We start from the raw sequence: 20,414 nt of genomic DNA on the forward strand, positions 1-20,414 counted from the left end.
ATGAGATGGTGGAACAACAGAGTACAGCCTCGCATAAATCACTGTTAGCTTTTTTTTATAATGAGGCTAATTCTTCCCAGATGGCCTTATTCATACTTGTCGAGAAGCCCGCCAACACTTCCTCTGTCAGACGTACATTATGCATGAATTTTGCTCACAAGCCTAAGTTTGGCTTTAATAAAAGATGTCTGACAGCAGGCGGTAATGCACACATTGCTAATATTTAAATGTTAGTGAAATATGCGCTGCATCTGTTTTAATGTCTTTTTATTTTATTTTTACAATTATTATTCATTTCATTTTCAATTCATTAAAACATGATGTAAAAACCGAAAGGATCTGGGATGGCACTGTGTTTACGTGTGCGATGATGAATGAATTTGCCATTGAATTCATCTTTTCTATTTTAGCATCCAGAGAATGATCATATTCTCAGTTCGGTCACATATTGTGTGGTCTGGATTACATTTTGTGTTCCTTGCTCAAGTTTTCCTGTTTGGATGTCTCAGAATAGTTTTGTGAGAGGACTGAAAACATTTAATTATGCCACTGTCCAGAGTTTGATGCGTACAGCATGTCTTTCTTGCGACATTTCACATTTCACTTTCTATCATCAAACATTGTTTGGGACTGTGTACGCAGCCTTTCTCATGCATCTACGTTCCCGAGCGGTCGATACATTCTTTCGGTTTCAAGTTAGTTCAATTGTTTTGATATAATACCTTATTTCACTCTTTTCAAAACGAACACATTTTTATGAAGGCAGCTTGCCACTGTTTTCTAGAAATACGATCATTCTTTTATTTTGTTATTCATTACACTGAGGCTACTTTTGTTATTTTTCAGGCAGTAGAAATGCTATGCATCATAAACAAAATACATTTAATTACCTATTTAGGCACAAAATAGTTGTAAAAAAAACCCATTATTATTATGAGGGTCGATCAAAAAGTTCTGAGACTACTTCTGTTGCATGGGAACGGTAAGTAGCGCTGGAAAGTGCTCAGAGAATGGGAACACTATAACTTTCGTGAGTAAATATCCCACGTTTCCTCAGTTGATCGTCATCAGCACCCGAGTTACACACTTTTCTGTGGCGCACTGTGAATTCGCCATGCACCTGAAACTTAAGCAGTCAAATGTTGTGTAAAATTTTCGGGGGGACAGAAAGAATTTACGGGGAGTAAAATCTTACGAGTACAGGGAGTAAGGACATATGATTGCGTTTTTACAGGCGACTTTCTCATATTCAAGTTTGCCATGAATAGTAAAAGAGGTATGACATCACCTACCGCGACCCGATCCTGGATGAGTGGAAAATGATGGATGGATGGTCTGACATCAATACTTAGTGTATTTTTCACATTTTTACAGAGCCCATTGTCAAAAATGACTCCTCCATCAAGTCTAAATGCTTTTTATTCCCTCCCCTAAATGATTTCATCCTCTGCTCTGACATGACTTCTTGTTGTCAACCGCACAACGGTGAAAAGAGCAACTGAAGGAGCACATTTAAGTGTCCCTCATTGCTTCTTATTTTCTATCACTTTGAGGAATTATTGGAGGCACCCACCACTTTGGAAAAGAAACACCATTTGGTTAATTAAATTTGAACCGTTTGACAGTTTAAATGCATGAGCACATGGAACCAGCGAGGTTGGGAAAACGATCCACCTCATTGACCCTTAGTGATGTCTTTCTGGATAAAAAAGCGGGTTCTCTCAAATGAGGCCTGACAATGACTTCACTTTTTTTTTTTTTTTTTTTTTAAAGAGTTAGCACCCAGCTGCCGAGGCACAATGCATCCAGCGGGCGCGCTGCCACGCATGCCATTCTGCCTCGGCGAGAGGAGCGAGAGTGAAATGGAGTCACGGACAATGAACGGCGGTCTCTCAGAAAGGATTTGATCAAAGCGCTTCTCGAGAGTCCTGTTCCGTTTTGTGTTGTTGTCTCTCTGAAGATGCCGTAAAAGCCAAACATCAGGTGCGACAATGTGTGAAAACCTCAACCCGGTCTAAAGACGTCGGCTGAGAATATTTCGGACACCGGATCCTCATAAACTGACACGATGCTGTGAAAACGGGGATGGCGTGTGCTATCGGTGTCGGCCGTGGCGATAGGAAGTGTCATTGGATCCCTCCTCGCACAGGGTCCTGGCGACTTGTCATCCGCTGAAAAGGGAGTTGTCACAGTGATATATGGGTGTTGTAATCCCCGCAGCGAGAGCCCTGATGTTTACCCAACCCCATATTTCCTCCTCAAAGAGCCCGGACCGGGAACCCTAAACCTGAGAAGAGATTAGCCGGCTTGGGAAGAAAAGAGAGGGAGAGAAAAGGAGAAGAGAGGGAGGAGGAAAAGGGAGAGGCCTCTATAGGCCTATTCTCCTCGACCTGTTCAGATCCAGGTCTGAAAGGCAGACAGGTGAAACCGTACACGACCCCGGTGAAGATCTTGCTGTGACACCCGTGGAGTTGTACCCTTGCCGGGGTCAAGGGGAGATCAGGGGAGAGCTGTCGTCTTTGTGGTTTCAGCACACTCCTGACTTTTCTCAGGCTAAATCCAGCTGTTGTCCTCTGCTGAATAAACGAGTGGTCTTTGATAGGGCATGCTGGGAATTGTACAAAAGGAGACAAGAAGGGAGCCATGTGGGAAGAACTTGTCGTTAAACATCTTCCTACCGAACTTTGGGTCCCCGAGATAAATCCGAGGGTCGTTAATATCAATTATGGGATGAGAATGGGGTTAGAAAAAAGAAAAAAAAAAAGAGCTCAAAATGAAAGCAAATTCACTCTTTTCTTACAACTCATACACATGAATACATATATGTAACCTGAAACAAGAAGGCAAAGGGTGACACTCATTCATTTGACAATATATCAAGCTAAAAACTTTAGGAACTCCAACTGTAAAGACTTTAACAATCTCTTTAAACAAGAAAATTAGTGTACAGTTATGCCAGCCACTACAATACTGTATCTAAATGCTAAAGCCATGAATGCCAATATATTAAAAAGGACAATAGCAATGTGCTAAAATTTGGCCCATTAGCAAACTAACATTCCCAAATTCGCACTAAAATCGAGCACTGGTTAGGGTAGATTAAATTTTGACCTTACTAGTGCAGTGCCAGTTCAAAATACCGACCCCCGCTGCTGCATTGAGCGCCGATTTCCCCTTTATTAAAGTTTATTTATATTAAAGGTGTCACGTGTCCAAATCACACCAAATTTGCCGATTCACATCCAGGAATACACCCGCCTAGCTCAAAACAGGTGGGACGAATGGTTGTTGAGATACGCAAGGGACAAACAAACATACAGACAGAGATTCCGGAAATCATATATTGTACGATGAGATGGGGATGCAAGCATTAAAATTCACGTACCATTCACATACCAAATCTTATGGCAACGTGGCATGTGAGAATTAAGCCCATTAGGATATTAGAATTGTCCCTTACAATAATAATAATAATAATAATAATAACAACAACTTTATTTATATAGCACCTTTAAAAATAGAGTTTACAAAGTGCTCTACAGAGAAGCAAAGCATTAGTCATACATATCGTCAATACCGGTAAACATTTAAGAAAACGGGGCAAAAATGACCATACCATTAAGGTAATGAATACAACAAAACCAAACAAATAACCAAAACGGGCAAATGGAATTGAAAACAAACAAATAAATAAAATAAACAAACAAAAACGGGAACAAAAGAACTGCATAAAAGGACGACGTCACTTATAAGCAATTCTATAAAAATGGGTTTTAAGAAGTGATTTAAAAGAAGTTATTGATTCTGCAAGCCTTATCTCCTCGGGTAGGTCGTTCCAAAGTCGAGGGGTCCTAATGGCAAAAGCACGGTCACCCTTTGATTTAAGCCTCGACTTTGGAACGGCCAGAAGGACCCCACCGGAGGATCTAAGGCTGCGAGCTGGCTCATATGGGGGCTAACATTTCAATAATGTAGCTCGGGGCCAGACCGAGGAGGGCCTTAAAAGTGATCAACAAAATCTTAAAATCAATTCTAAAACCAACCGGGAGCCAGTGGAGAGAGGCCAGAACTGGAGTAATGTGATGTCGTCTGTCCAAAAGTTGTCAAAGCATTTAACTCAGAACTACAGATGTCAACCTCATCGTGGTGCAAGAGACGAAATAGTCAAAGGATGACCACCATGGTTTTCTGGAATGAAACAACCCATCTCGTATGAAGCCATGAAGCTGGTGTCACTAGAAGGAAAGTCAGGGATCACCAAAGACATTAAGCATTTATCCCTTTGGTGCTGCAAATGTCTACACAAGATTGCCAGCTAATCCATGCAAAAAGTTGTTGAGATGTTTCACTCATACTAAGCACCCAGCTGACATGGCCCCAAAAAATATTCTGTAAAGTCATCAATAATCAGGTTTTAAGGCAAAGTGCCACAATCAGAATCTGGTCCTTAGGTTGGCAGCGTTCAGAAGGAATTGCACTGTCCTGGAGAGAATTCTTTTTAAATGGAGCATCGAGGGAAAAAGTATTTCTCCAGAGGTCTTTGTCCGAACTTTACTCTCACGCCGCATTCGTGAGGTGACATACGTCCGACGAGGCCGACAGGTGAAACCCTACACAACCCTCTGAAGCTCGTGCTGTGACACCGCATGCGTTCGCATCCTGGCGGGGTCAAGGGAGATCCGGGACGGCTGCCGTCTCCGCTCTCTCGGCACAGTCCCGGACCTTTCTCTTTGCAAAATCCAGCAATTGTCCTGAAAGGAATAAGTGACTGGTGTTAGATTTTCTACGATGAACGGGGCGACGGACTCTTTAATCTACTCGGAAAGTCTATGGAAATCTCCGTTAGCCGCTTTGGCCGGTGTAGCTCGATTCACAGCTGGGGAGACATTTTTTAAGAAAGGAGTAAGAAACACTTAACCGAACAAAGGTTAGATAAGTTAATCAAAACATCGCACAGATAAGAAACGATGTGGCGTTTTCACCGAGCGGTTATTTCAACATGTCTCGGACGGATTTGGCAAGTCTTCCCCGTGGATCCAGTGCACTTAACATCACAGTAAAAGTTCAGCGTCCAACCTGCCCCTTCACTCGTCTTTGTTCTGACAATTATGCTATCCTGACATCTCCATACGGACAGAAGCCCGAGGATCACTCCCCCCCCTTAGTGATGTATCTGTAGAGTGTTAGGGTCAGAGCCTCGCGCTGCCTTGACATGTGCATGATATCAAGCTCGATCTTCCATGCCGAGAGTGCTCCAGATGTGTGTCGGCATGTGTGAAACTTGACCGCCGGAGTTTGGCTCGAGGAATTACACATACCAAAGCGGTGTTTACTCAGCTTTGATTTTTCGTAGATTAAAAAGACTCGGCGGGCGTTCTGTTCGGGTTGATGTGACTCGACTCGGGCTCTCGCAGACGGTTTTGCGGAGGATGACATGCCATTGGAGAATTTGTGTGGTACAAAACAGACGGTATGTTCTTATGGAAGATTAATGAAAGCCAGTTCCTCACAATTAGTTTGTAAACATTCAATCATTCACAGAGTAAAGGCCCAAAAACATGCGTGTATGTTTGTTTTGCCACTTGGTTTTGAGCTGAGTCTGACCACCCACAGTAGTCCTGGTTTGAGTTTCCTTGCAGTTATGTTGTGGGGAAAGTACACGGCTCTGCAGGGATTATGCTTTCATTTAACAGGCCTCATCAAAGATTGTTTTTGTGCCACTCACCTTCCTGCTCTGCGAGTGCTTTTATTTGCAGGGACCTCTCGGTACACATGCATGTCTGGCTGGGTGTGGTGGAAAATAACTGGAATAGCACATAGTGTATTCGGAGCAGGGAAAGTAGCACCAGATGCCCTAAAATGCTGGGAAAAACTTCAGCTGAGGCTTGTAGGTTTTCTGCTACTTCAGGCCCACCTTTGATAAACTAGAAATGTCTTAGAAGCCCTATAAAAGGCAAATTTGTCAATATTATCATTTTTAAACATGAATTTGGATCCATATCTGCATCAGTATAAACTGCAGCAATTACATTCACATTTTTGCAGTCACTGTCTTGGTGTTTTTGGCACCAAGGCGAAGGGTAAGGTTTGGATTTCACAGAGACCCATAAACTGTATATAAAAGTGGATGTAGCTTCTGGGTCTGACTAGTGAGGCCAGTGCAGAAGTGCCATAAAGTGCAATTCCCCTCAGGGCTGCTAGGGGCTGGCTCCAAAAAGTTTTCTAGTGGTCCTTCTGAAAATAATTCCATAATTAATTTGATTTTAGGCTTCAAAAAGCGACATGTTTACGGTTGTGTCAGTTTGATTGACAGGCCTGCGGTGCAGTCGGGTTTCCACTATAGGTGGGTGGGGCTTATTGTTCCCAATCAGATTAACTCAGTCCCCCAGCTCATCTAATTATGGTCACATCTGGGTCCAAAATAGCAAGATGGCGCCGGCCAAAATCCAAACTCGAGGCTTTAGAACGGCTTTTCACAAACCAACAGGTGACGTCACGGATGGAGAAAACACGAGCTGCCGATCACCGTTTCTTGTCAAGTTCATTTAGTATCACTGTAGTCCCTATGTGCACGCCATACCTATACTGCTGGAAATATAATCAGCGTCAATAACTTACTTCTAAACTAAACGGGTCCAAATCAGATGGAAAAACACAACTTCAGTGGAGGCAACGACCAGCCAAAGTTTTTGGGGATATACTCCCCAGCAGCTGAAATGTTGATTTGGCTGGTAATGAAGTGAAAACAGTCAGTTTTGTGAATTGGGCCTTTATGTTAAAGCTGAATGTTCCTGCTCTCATAGAAACTGGACGTTTATAAAGGTAACCGTATTTCAAGGTCGGACTCAAATCTCAGTCTTGGAGTTTTCCCACGAACTGTCACGTAAAATTTTTATTTTTATTTTTTTCCCTCAACAGTTTCTGGTAGCTGTCCTTCCCTTGTTCTCGCACTACATCTGTCAAGCCACATGGCCGGCTTTATCCCCCTGCTGTTTAGTCTGCGGCACATCGGTATTTTGACAGCGGTACAAAAACACAGTGTTGCACCTATGTTTGTGTGTTTGGCTTACGGCCCACCGCGATTACGATCTCGTGCTTGTATTAGGGATGGAAGTGAGGGAAGTAAGCCCTTGGCCGGGATGCGTGCTGCTGAAAACCCAGGTAGTAATAAATGTCTTGTTTTGTAAAAAATATTCCTGCACCTGCAGCTGACCTCAGATGCCCCGCGATACAGAGTGTATTTGGCTTCCCCGGGTTTCTGTAAGTGATACAGTGTGATAAGCAAATGAAGATTTGGTATGTGCCGGTCCATAAATCCCACCCACGCCTTCATGCTTTCATACCTCCTCGACTGAGGATCCATTGTTCCGCGTGCTGTTTTGAGGTATGTCTTTCGGTGAGTCGAATTCAAACAAAGTCATCTCTCACCGGAGCTTGTTGAAAATGTTCCCACTGAAGGGATCTCGGTGGAAAACACAAACCCCCTCAGAGTCCCGGTTCTTAGCAGGGTTTGCCTCCTCTGAAGAGGGTACGCAGGAAAGAGAAGTCATACTTTAGACTGACAAACTGCTTTGTTTGCCGGACGGACGCCCCTGCGCAGGATATTTTGGGGAACCCGTGTTGAAAGAGCTTCACCAGCGTACCGTGAAAAGGGTTGTGCGGCGGGCGGCAGTCGTTCTCTTCAATAGGGTCTGAAAAGCAGTTATCAATACAAAACTCCTCTCTCTTTTTTTTTTTTTTTTTCATAAAGCTGTGAGCACTCCGAAGCGACTTTTGGAAAGTCTGAGGGAGCCGCACAAAAAGTAGGGGTGGGAAAGAGACGTATTCATTTTCCCGCATTACAATCCCTTTCACATGAAGTGAGGCGGAGTGGGAACGACACGGATATCTAAAATACAGACATTCAGGCAACGACGCTAAATGCCTCGGCGAAATTCAATAAAACGCGTTCCCCCGGGGACGCTTCATCTCTCCAGAAGTACGAAGTAATGCTCATGTCGCTGCTGTCATCTCCGGCAGATTTAGCTCTCGGTCTCACAGCTTGGGTCCAAGCGGCTTTTATATTTTTATGGCTGAACTTTCGGTTGGAAGCCCGATTAAAGGTTATTTAGACCCGAAGCTCGGCAGTAAATATTAGAACTGTTGGGGGACATTTTCTCGATCTGTGGACTTTAAAGGACCCGAAGTTGCCTGATTGATGGATTATTAGGCGTCCTCAACTCCTTCCATCTCAGTAGATCACTGATACATCCTCATAATGTACTTGAGTCAGCATCCCTCTAATTATTCAGTCCCTTTTTTTGTGATTGTTGCGATGCTTGATTTTTGCAGCATATGTAACGCCGATGCTGATTTCTGATGAAGCGATGAAACCCGGAGCGCTTACCCACAAAGGTTATAGCTTTTCTGTGCTGCGCTGAATTTTCACGTAACAGGAGCAGTCTCTGAACTCTGAACTTTTTAAGCTCACATTTTGCAACCGTTAGATAAATACACAGAACTTTATTTCTACTTCTGGTTACAATCATTTCAAAATCCAGCTGAATTTTGAGGAGTGAAATACCGGGACCTTTACTTTACTTTAACAAAATGCGATGATTTTCAAATCACATAAACTCATATTTAACTGCAAATAGACCAAATACAACATATGAAATGTTGAAACTAAGAAATTGTATTGTTTTATGAAAAACAATATGCTTATTATTAATTTGATGCCAGCAACCCATCTCAAAAAAGTTAGGACTGTTTCGCAGAACCTCTTCTTTTTACAACACTCTGGAAACGTATGGGGACTGAGGAGACTGGACTCTGGAGTTTTGAAAGTGAAATGTTGTCCCATTCTTATTTGATATAGGATTTCAGCTGGTCAACAGTTCGGGGCTTCTTTTGTCGTATTTTTTCACTTCATGATGCGCAAAATCTTTTAAATAGGTGACAGGTCTGGACTGCAGGTGGGCCAGTTTAGTACCCGGACTCTTCTCTTCTACGAGCGTTACATAACCTTTCCAGTCTTTTGTTGCTCCGTCCCAATATAAACAAGAAACTAAAACAAGAACATTTCTCAGTTTTAACATTGGATATGTTTGTTAAATATGGGTTTATGTGATTTGCAAATCATTGCATTCAGTCTTTTATTTATATTTTACACAGCGTCCCAACTTCTTTGAACAGGATTTGTACTTTCCCATAAAGACTTCAGTCATTGTGCTTTGATTCGAGTCTCTCCAGGACTTAATCAGACCTTTGGACTGACCAGTAATTGAACCTGTTGTCCCCTTCTCTCTTCTCAGTTTGGCCTCTGGCTACTGCCTGTCTTCAATGATGCACGGGAGGGGAGGGAGGGCAGAGCAAGCACAATACCCACTCAGGGACGAGCTGTCAGAAGCCCTGAAACACGATTCCCCCCCTCCCTCCCTTCCCCCAGACCTAAGCACTGGGTGTTTTTAGCCGTATCGTATCAACGGGATTCAGCACGCAGGTCATTTGGGGAGAGTTGTTTTTTTTTTCTGAGAAGAAGGCAGCGTAGCGCTCAGTTAAGTTCACCTTAGCTGGTAGCTTCGGTTTGTAAGACTCCCCGAGCGGAGAAATCTCGTCTGGCCCCGATGCCGGTAATGATACCGCCCTCAAGTGGGTGCTACAACCGTTAGTCCTGCAGCACCTTCATGTCACGGGGGAGAAAAAAAAAAACACAGGGAAGGTAAAATATTAGGATGATGAAAAGAGGTGATTTAAAAACTCTCTAAATGTTCTTGGCCGCTTTAGTTCAGGTAGCCGGTGTGACTCTAACAACTCTTTCCAGTGCTCCCGGCTTGGGCTTCGCGCCAAGCTTTTCCACAAACCATTTTCCTATTAGTACCCGGTGCTTGGCATCTCATGAAGGCAACAGAAGTGGAAGCCGTCCTGTGCTGCAGCAGCAGCAGCAGCAGCAGCAGCAGCAGCAGCAGTCCTCGGGGCTGGAGATCTCCAGAGAATGACAGAGGCGTGCAAATTGTCACAGTTAAAGGTCCTAATTGCCTGAAACCTTTTCGGCTTCAAAGCCAACCGCCCGTCTTGTGCGGCAGAAGCGTTCCTCTCGGACGGAAAGCTTGATCGCATCGGTGGCATTTAAGAGTTAGAGAGTTCACTTATTGTGTGGTCCACCGACGCCCCCTCCCCACCCCCCAATTCCTCCCCCGCCGCTCCGCGTTTCAAAGACCTGTCGCCTCACGACTTGTCAAAGTTCCCTTCCATTTTAAACCGGTACGCAAAACTTGCACGCTAATGATTGAAGTTTCCACCAGCTCCCCGTCGCAGCGCGGAACAACAAGGCCGCCGCACGTGTTTGCGCACTCATACACATGGCAGTGATCGAGGACCTTTTTTACTTTCAGGTACCGCTCGGTTTATAGAATAAAAACAACGCTGCGACTTCGATTTGTAACATGACTTCTCTCCTGGACTCGCTCCATCTGAGTGACTTGTACACGGAGGTATTTCCCCCCCCCCGACTCCAGTTCATATATTGTTTGCTGACAGTCTCCTTTTTTTTAATATATATATATATATATATATATATATATAAAAAAAACCTGTCAAGGGAAACTGCGTCGATGCCATCGGGGCCACCGAGAGATTGGATGCGTCAGTAATGGACGCAGCAGACGCGCCGCTGTCAGCGGGATGAAGTGTTGCGTTTCCAAAAGTAAATGTGTCGCTGTCCCGTTTAATACGGCACACACGCTGCCGGTGATAGTCCTTCCACTAATGTGAATAAATGATGATACTTTTGGCAGGTCGAATCCTTTAAGTGAGGATTTTGTGGCAGTTAATCATTATGAAGTGGAAAGTGCAGTTCCCTCATGTCTAATAATAGTAAAGTGAATCTCGTAAAAAGCCGTCCCTTTTAAAATAAAGTCAAATACGCTCCTGCTGAGTGCACTTAGACTTTTGGCACGGGTTAAAAAATGCTCTCTTTGGAACATTTTGAGATTAATTCCACATTGTGAGCAGGTGAGGAGCGCCCATTCGCGCCAGCGGTCCTATCAATCAGACGAATTCGCCGGGGTGGGGGTGGTGTGTGTGTGTGGGGGGGGGGGGGGCTTCGCGTCAAAGTCTCGGTTACACTTTTCCTCCAAAATGTCCCGCTCCGGTTCGGCTTTGTCTCGGTGCTTCCACGGCGAGAAAACGCTTAACTGGTTTCTCCATCTCGACACTTGCTGGAAGAGACGATGACGATGATGATGATGATGAAGATCTGGAGGCACGCAAAATCCTCCAGGATCAGACTCCGAGTCCAAAGTGTGTGTGTGTGTGTGTGTGTGTGTGTGTGTGTGTGTGTGTGTGTGTGTGTGTGTGTGTGTGTGTGTGTGTGTGCGCGATGAAGTGTCGGCGCATGCGTTCCCCTCTCCTCCGTGCGCGCCGACAGATGTAATCCCTCTCGTGGACGTTTGCGTGCCGAAAACAACGGAGCCGCTCGTTACCGGGCCGCTTTATTCGTCCTGGACGGTCCTCGAGTGGAAAGAGGAGACGCGGAGCCGAAGGCAGCAGCTCAACCCGGGACTCACTGGAGTCTGCTGTGGCTCTTTTCCCTCCCCGGAGCGACCATCAATCAGTTCCTCACACTCCAGTCATCTAGATTTCATCCCGAGAAACAGTTCGATATGCAAATGTCAGGCGACGTCTCGGGGAGTTTGTTGTCGTGTCGAGTAACCCGATCCGTCTCTCGTGCTCTTTCGTCGACCGCATTCGAAGCCCCCGAGTGGCGGTTCTGACTACTTAAAGCCGTGCCACGAGTCGACGGAGATCTGAAGTCGTATTTGTGTTCCACTCTGCAAGCAACAACTTGATTTAATAATAATGCCCTTTTATGAAGCGTGATTCATATTTCAAAGGCCGCAAATCGGGAGTGGAAATAATTCAGTGCCGGGGCTTAGACATGCCTCAAACTTTGATCCCTCTTGGTGATCTCCACTTTCATATTTTGTCTGCGCAAATTGAAGTGTTTTTTGTTGTTGTTGTTGTTTTTGTTGTTGCTGCTCTGCCTATAAGAAACCAGATTTCTGTAATAGAGTCATTAGCTGCGGTTTGATGGCTGTAGCCGTCCTCAAAATGCACCGAGACGCCCGACGTCCCCGCGACTTTCCCACGGTCCTCGTCGATGCGTTTGGGTGGTCATTGGCCGGCGTCCCCCCCCCCCCCCCCCCCCCAAAAAAAAAAGAGAAAATACTTTCCTTTCATCTCGTAAACAATGACAAGACGTCAGATACGCTTCTATTTCCGAGGGACACGAGGACAACTCGTCCGTCGACGGCTCACACATGCTCCTCGTCGTCCTGTAGCCGTGATTGAGGCCACAGAACAATGGCTTTGGGTGCATGTTCGAAAATCAGGCTTTCTTTTCTTTTAATTTGCTTGCTTTGATTCTTCAAAGGTCTAAACGTACTCTCGAGGCAGGATTGTGTACGCCGGAGCTTCTGGAGCTCATTGAAACCGAAGCACATTTTGATTCCATCTTTTTTTCGTCCCCCTGTGTTGCTTTAATCAATGAGGTTGCAGTCGCTGATCTGCACTCCAGTTCCTCGTTTCCTAACCCCCCCCCCCCCACTCCCTCTTTCACTCTGTTGGTGTGGAAAATCAATGTCATCTGATTCCCCCTGCCGCTGGTTCTGATTAGAGACGAGTGCTCCAGGAGTCCTGGATCCCCGGGTCTCTTGCTCCCATTAACCACGGTCAGGCCCGATTCCACGCTCATCGCTCTCACACCTCGTCGCACTCCCGTCCAATCCCCGCACGGACCGGAGCGGTTAGGAGCCGGCCGGCCGGCCCGGTGGAGGGAGGGAGGCCATAAGGACACAATTTATTTTATTTTCAGCTCCAGATGCGTTTAAACTGATGCTGCAAAATGTATTCCAAGGCCAGATACATTTTTTTTTAAAAAAAAGGATGTTCCAGATCGCAAATCACGGATCTGTTGTCATTTTAGTGGGATTACATTTTAATATAATTTGATTTGTCTTTCTGTGGATGACCGGGACATCAAAAGATTTGTGAAAAGCCTTCCTAAATTAGTTTTATTCCCCTCTTTAGAAAACCTGACCATTTGAGAATTGGCTGATGATATTGGCTGCAGATGCAGAAGAGAGAAGTCTGATTAAATTCTATTGTAAAGAATAATTCTGAATTATTGCAACTTTGATCTAATTTTTTATAGCTTTGTTTTTTTGTCTGATGTTTTCAGACATTTTGGGATCTCAGCAGGAAAAAAAGACGGCAGGACTAATGTTAATAAAGGCGAGCTTTAACAAGGTGTGGCAGGTTTATCAACTCAACATGTTAAAGCGATGCGGTAAGAGCAAAAAAATACGTTGTTTTTTTTTAAAAACTTTTCCCAAAAAAAGAAAACAAAAATACAGAAATAAAAGGACTCGTTAAACTGTGTGTTTGTTTGCAGATGTGATCATCAAGCATGGCCAGCTAACTAGCATAGCTTACTCACGAGAGTAACCTGGCGTCACTTAGGTTGAGGGGCTATAGTTTACGTTAAAAAAAAAAAAAAAAGCCTGTTCATAACCTCCATTGTTTAGTACTTCCCCCTGTGTGTTAGCTGGTACTGAATGAGTTCAAAGTTATGTTGGCATCTTTTTATTTGGCGAAGTTTCAACTGCAGCGACATTATCTGAGTTAGCATTGTCTGTCGTTCCTAAATGACTTCGTATTTAAACTAAACAGGGTTACGTTAGAGAAATATGACAGCGTGATCAGGCATTTTTTTTCTTCTTCGTGGTGTCGTCATCACAGCCTTTATTCCAATGTTTTCTCTACATCGATGACGTTTTGCCTACCCGCTCCTAGCTTTAGCCACCACAATTTATTTTCACAGGATCCTGATTCTACAACAAGACACCTGAAAAAAGTCGAGTCAATCATTTCACCAGCGAAGGCTTAATCAGGGTGCTGGCAAAATCAGATAAAATCAAAACCAAAAAAACATGAGCGACCGTCGACGATTCAGCTAGAAATGTACCGAGGGATCCGTTCTGTCAATTATTCCTTGTGGATTTTGATGGTGCGTATCAATGTAAAGTTGTACCCGAAGAAAAAATATAACACATGAATTTGAATTTCTGTTTGCGGTACTGATGTTTTCTCAAAGGACAACTTGGAACAAGCGGTTTACATGAAAACGACAACAAAAAGGCTGAATATAACGTTCGGGTATTCGAATGCATCTTAAACTATTAGTTCCACTGCATAAAACCCCAAATCTGTCCCAGGCCTTCTCTTCTCTGTGGTGTTTTGTGGAGTCGGTGCATCGTTGTTCATATTTTTCTCTCCCTCTCGCTCTCTGCCACATCAAAAGCCTTATTAAATCTCATTTATTAAAAAAAAGTGCAGGTAGAGCATGAAGTATAAGGAACAAAGTAAAGCTCCTTGAACTTGCAGCTCGCTTTGGAAAATAAAAAAAAGAGAAAAGGAAACCAGGTCACTCTTAGGTCTCATCAAGAAGTTAAATCAAAGTAAGAGAGTCGCTGTAGCCGAAGGAATGAAGTCAGGGGAGGGAAAGCCATTAAAAGTGCATCGTGCAGAGGAGAAAAAAAAAAAACAAAGAAGAGATACAGATGAGAGCAAAACAACCACAACAGTGGAGCCGGCTTCAGATAAAAAAAAATTAAAAAACGACTGATCCAACGAGAGAACGGACGGCCTCATTTTGTCTTCACGTGTGGTTTCGTGGGGATCTGTCCAATATCACGCGCCATCAATCTCAAAGTGGGAACTATTGGTTCTCGGGCTTCGGAGGAATTCAAATGGACTCACTTTCATGAACAAAAAGAAAGTTAAAGTGCTTTAATTCTGTGGCAGTTTTCTTTTTTCCCTCTTTTGGGAAAAAAAAAAAAAATAGCTTCCGTGTGTTGATTTGAACAAGCCATAAAAAAAATAACACCAGAATATGTCATTCTCACCATCAGATTATATGCGGTGTATTTATATTTCCGTTCAATTCGCGCTGCGTCTGTTTGACCCCCACAGCTGATTTTTTTGGTCCGGTAGGGGGGGGGAGGGGGGGGGGGATAAATGTGAAACATGAAATATGTCGGCGAAGCCAAGCCGGCGATGTTGTAACTCCCGTCTAGAAGGTCTGTTTTCTTACTTTTTTTGGCTGATCGCTGCAAAGTGGAACAACATGGGGTTTTGCTTTAACTTTAGTTTCCCACCGCTGGTTTGAAACCGGCTGCTCACGTCGGCTGTAGAAAACAGTTGTACGACTCAAACCCCCGTCGCGTGAGAGGAAAAGATCAAATCGAACAACGCTGACGTGTCGTCGTGTAAATGTTTCTCAACGTGTGACCTCACTGTCTCTCTCTCTCTCTCTCTCTCTCTCTCGCTCAGGACGCCGGGCGTTGGGAGAGGTCGGTGCTGAAGGTCGCTGAGATGGCGTCAGCCCTGATCCGGGGGAGGAGCCCGGCGCTGGTCGGGCAGCTTCTGCAGGCATGAAGTGGGAAAGCGGCACGACAAAAATGTCTTTTAACTTCGTATCTATCGCGTGTTAAAATGACAGATTCCCACAAATAACTACTGGAGACTTTCAGAAGACGGACAAAAAAAAAAAAGAGAATTGAGTTTGCGTCTAATCGCCGAGATTTGGGCTCCTGGCTATTTCTTTCTGTTCCCTAAAGGATTGGACAAAAATTCTCCCAACGCACCGCTGCTCATTTGTGTAACTCGCTCAGTCACGGTGCTGCAACAGGAGCGGCCTCTGATCCACCGTCGACTACATCGGCGTTTCTGACGAGACTGGACAACACGTGCGTATTATCGTAAACGTCGTCATTAAGATTTTGTCGAGGCACTAAAGCAAAACCATCGATGCTACTTTTTCTGTCCCGGGTCCATTTTTTTTTTCTATTAAAGCCATTTCAAAGGACCAATTAAAATACATTCGGTGCTTTAACATTTAACAGCAGCAGGGTGGTGTGTGTGTGTGTGTGTGTGTGTGTGTGTGTGTGTGTGTGTGTGTGTGTGTGTGTGTGTGTGTGTGTGTGTGTGTGTGTGTTCGTGGTAATGAAGGAACATATCATCGCCCCCGTGCAACAACGTGGTTCAACCGATGTGTTTTTAATAGTTTCTGGACGCCGCCGGCGCTCCGACGGCCCGCCGACGAATACGACGTGTCGAGCTTTGGCCGCCCGTCTTACGACTTGGATCGGTTTCGACGTCTTTTAATCTGCGATGGTTTTTCGAGAGCGATTATCGCCGCGGCTGTCACACGCCCGCATTAACAGCTCCAACATCGCGATGACGTACGACCGTGGAAATTTTAATTGCAGTTATGAGTGCCAAAGAAACTGGGTGTGAAAAACCACAGAATTTTTGTACCACCGGATGAAGACGCTCACGACTGCAGCGCGAGTATGAGGGAGCTTGTACATATTTTTGGGGACTCGATTTGAAACCGTTTTTGTTTTTGTTTTATGTTTTACTCGTGGTCTTCGCTAACACGCCACACCTTCAGGTGTAACGGGAGAAACCAAATTCTGATCGTGATGATTTCAGAGAAACTGAAGTCACATTATATTACAACTATATTATGTCGCTTATGTTTCCATAATATTCTTATAATAGTTTATTAACTACTTAATTCATCCAGCCGGCCAACAGAAGATAAAACAATAGTTATTTTGTCAGTTTGTTACCCATTAAAACATTTTTGGAGAAATACCAAAACATTGATTGGTTACAGATTTTCTGAATTCAATAAAAAAAAATAAGGCATTAGGGTGAGAGGATGTTTGTTGTCATGGTTACGTTAGATTACGGTTACGGTACGTGTCCACAGTAGCTTTTCCTTATGTGGGGGGGGCTTTTCCAAACACAAGACGGCCACTTATCGTACATGCAGATCTTTTTTTTTTAATTTTTGCATTCTTGTTTCCTGTAGTTTGTCCTCCTTCAAGAATTTACGACTTCATACTCGGCCTAATCTGACGCTGTGGCCGTAAAAACAAAAACAATGAGCTGAAAGAGGCTAAAGTGCTGTAAGAGGGACTGCAGAGTTGGGTGAGAATTTCTCTTATTTGCTCATCTCCATCATTCACGTGAAATGTAATATCTGAAAGCAGAACGACGTGAAACCAGCAGAGCAGCTTGGAGTTGGAAATCGGTGTTAAACATGATTTCAACTCCCTTGAATTTTGCTCATCGACCGACAAAAAAAAACGTCTCTGCAGAAGGTTTCGCGTCAGGGTATTATAAAAATAAAATACAAACTGAACGAATAAACTTGGGTGTGTTTAAACATTATGTTCGCATGCGAGTCGTCCTCTGGTTCACGTATTCGTCGCACACAGTGGAGGTGAGAAGAAAATAGCAGCCCCCGGACTTCAAAGAGTTATTTTTCTAAGTAGTTGATGAACATTCCTAAGATCGCCACAAAGGCCTCGGCGCTTCGCGTAACACCTCTCGCGCTCCCAGGGCATCTCCGGTTTCCTGCGCTTCTCCGGGGCCGCGGCGGCGGCTCGGTTTGGCATTCAGGCCGTTTGATGGAGAGTCGCCCGAGGCGAGACAGGCTCACGTCCTCGTGTTCGGATCCCTGTAATGAACTCCTCAAAACATATACTTATATTTCAGGGATTTATGTGGGAGATTGGGGACCCACAGTGACATGTGAAGAAAGGTGGTGAGCAGCTAATGGTGCTAATATATATTTTTTTTTAAATAAAGTGCCAAAGTCCAACCCATACTGTGGACAATTAAGGGAAAAATCCCATAACATACAGTTTGCTAAAAAAAAAATAATTGTATTCCTTACTAACTGACAGTATTGGTTTGTTTAAATCCTTTATTAACTCTAAAAGGTGTGTACAGTCAGGGAAATACTCAAACATGTATACTTTCTTTCCTTTTAAAAGGATAATTCATATATTTAGACTCAGGAATGCAACATTTGCTGAATTGCACAAGATTGTATTTATTTTTCACACATTTTTCATCAAATGGAAATATTTTCTGATATTGTGTGCACCATTTTATATAAACAAAACATACATTGGACCTGACATTTTAGGGGTCTCTGCTTATCCCACATAGGTTAAGGCTTTCTTTTTTTTTTTTAATTATATATATATATATATATATAATTTTTTTTTCTCCACATATGTTTCTCTTATACTGTGTTCAGATCATTAAACCTGTCTGTACCAGGCTCAGGCTGGCAGTCTGGTACCCGGTCTGTATGTGTGTGTGAGACCCCCCCCCGGAACGCTTGATGTTGGAACAGCCCATCTCGTTGGAGGTCACCGGGTTATACAGAGGTCACCTCCTCCCCTCTACCCTTTCAAATGGATCCGTCCCTGACGTCAGAAGAAGTCGGGCGGGAAATAATCGTATCAAACCAGAATGATGGCGTTCGTGTTTTAAATTACAAATGGAATAAGGTCACAAAGAGCGGGGAAGATGAAGTGGAAAAATAGAAGAAGAAGAAAAGAGTCGAGGCTAATGCCGCGAAGTGTTGGTTCAAAAAAAAAAAAAAAAATAACGTCAACGACGCCATTACCAGGTACAGCGTGTATTATTAGATCAGTCAGCAAACCGTCAGCCGTGGTGAACAGTAAGACTGAAAAAAGGGCAAATGAAAAAGCGGAGGGGAACAAGTTTTGGAGCTGATTTCAATGGAGAACCGGCGCGAGAAGAAGAAGAAGAAGACGCCGAGGACGAGCGACGTGGACGACGAACACAACAGGTAGGACCGGTGTTAAAAAACCCGAGCTAACGGGAGCTAACGGCTGGGGTGGTAGATTTGGATCGCTGCCTGTGATTGGTTGGTACGTTGTGGGCGGGTTCAGGTAAGCGTCACGTATCGGGATGATTGACAGGTGGAAAACCAATGAGCAGCGTCACACTTCGATGTAAAACCTGCCGCGTACATTCAATGGGAGATTTTAATGGTTTGTTGAGTACTAATGAATCAATTCGTTTTTAACTCATCACAAACCGAGGATTTGTTTTTGTTTTTTTTGTCTAGCTTCATGTGATATATCCAGCTAAACGACGAGGGCACGTGTTTTTTTTCCCTAAAATAATATTAATTGATTCATATCAGATACGTTTAACTCACAACCGACTATTGCCCTGTAAGTTTTTCACATACATACATTTATGTAAGTAACTTATAAAGGGAGAAAAATACAACTGGTGGTATATAAAGAATAATACCAAGTGTAAATGAGATATATTAGATTTTTTTTTCTGCCGTAAAATAGTCCTTTATTTCCACATCAATTGGATTTCAAACACACTGCACCTTTCTTAAAACCACTTTGAAGCTTTTAGAAATACGTTTATGCTAAATAAATGTTCTTGTTTGTATAATAGTAGTTGTTTTTTTTTTAAACATGTTGGCATTGTTTCTCACTTATGTCACTGTAATGTTGTAAATTGCTGCTCTCGTGGTGTCAGACATGAGTGGTTCAGGAGCATCTTAATATAGCGATGGAGGTGGTGGAGGAGGTGGTGGTGTGTGTGTGTGTGTGTGGGGGGGTATTATGATAGTCAGCTGATTCACTGAAAACCAAAAGAAAATGAAGTCCACTGGATGGAAGAACAGCATTTCTGAGCGTGTACTGCATTTCTTTGAGTATAGTGACCCCTGGTGGAGAGAGTGGTGAGGTGGAAGGACTGATTCAGTCTCATTTTGATCATAGATGGTTAGATGGACAGACAAGACTTTATTAATCCCACAGTGGGGGGAATTTAGTCGTCACGGCAGCATAGAAAGAAACACAGTTAGGACACAAAAATAAAGGCGCACACAATAAGAACAAATTACAAATACGTATATTATTATTATTTGTTTTGTTTTTTTTTAGAAAAGTAAGACCAATGAATAAATACACACAATAAAAAAAACAAAAAAACATCATCTTTCGTCACCAGAGGGCTCTTTTAATGGTATATGTGAGGTTTTGGACCTTGTTTTGAGTTCAGCGGTGATTTCTCAGGTAAAAGGTGTTTTGTGTTTTTTACGTGCGTCATCGGCACATTTTAGCATCTGCTTTGAAAATTATCCTTTTTTTTAAGGCCATTTACTGACTCATTTTCAGTTCTTTTTTTTTTTTTTTCTGTTGAATTTAACACTGTCTCTGTTAAAGTAATGAATACATAAACATGAAAATAACAGAGATGGAGGGGAGGTGGGGGGGGGGCTAGGAGCAACACTGCGACAAAAATCAATATAGACACAGTCAAATGCAATTACAGAAATATAAATAATGTGAAATCAAATGCAATATATAAAAATAAAAAAATACGAGTTAAAATAAGTCCTATTATTTGCAGACGAGAGTCTAAATAATACAAGATAAAAACAACATTCGGCTGTAACAGAGGGAACATACACAGGAAGCCTCAGTTGTGTTTTGGGGTTATTTTTATGT

General features: G+C 43.4%; 1 protein-coding gene across 2 annotated transcripts in view; it reads left to right on the top strand.

Annotated features, from left to right (window-relative positions):
• Window positions 1–16,825, top strand: part of crppa (CDP-L-ribitol pyrophosphorylase A) — a 34,731-nt gene extending 17,906 nt beyond the window's left edge. The window contains exons 10-11 of one of the 2 annotated variants that reach the window (XM_069720702.1): window positions 13,220–13,272; window positions 15,373–15,456. In XM_069720702.1, coding sequence (XP_069576803.1) covers window positions 13,220–13,261 — 42 coding nt within the window. In that variant the 3' untranslated portion in view covers window positions 13,262–13,272; window positions 15,373–15,456. Of the gene's footprint in view, window positions 1–13,219; window positions 13,273–15,372 lie in introns of both variants that reach the window. The other variant, XM_069720701.1, reaches the window with a different exon arrangement.
• Window positions 16,826–20,414: the final 3,589 nt, after the last annotated feature.

The sequence above is a fragment of the Brachyistius frenatus genome, unplaced genomic scaffold (genome assembly GCF_029030835.1).
Source record: "Brachyistius frenatus isolate BFR_SWC_R1_liver_20210118 unplaced genomic scaffold, ASM2903083v1 Contig_247, whole genome shotgun sequence".
NCBI lineage: Eukaryota > Metazoa > Chordata > Actinopteri > Embiotocidae > Brachyistius > Brachyistius frenatus.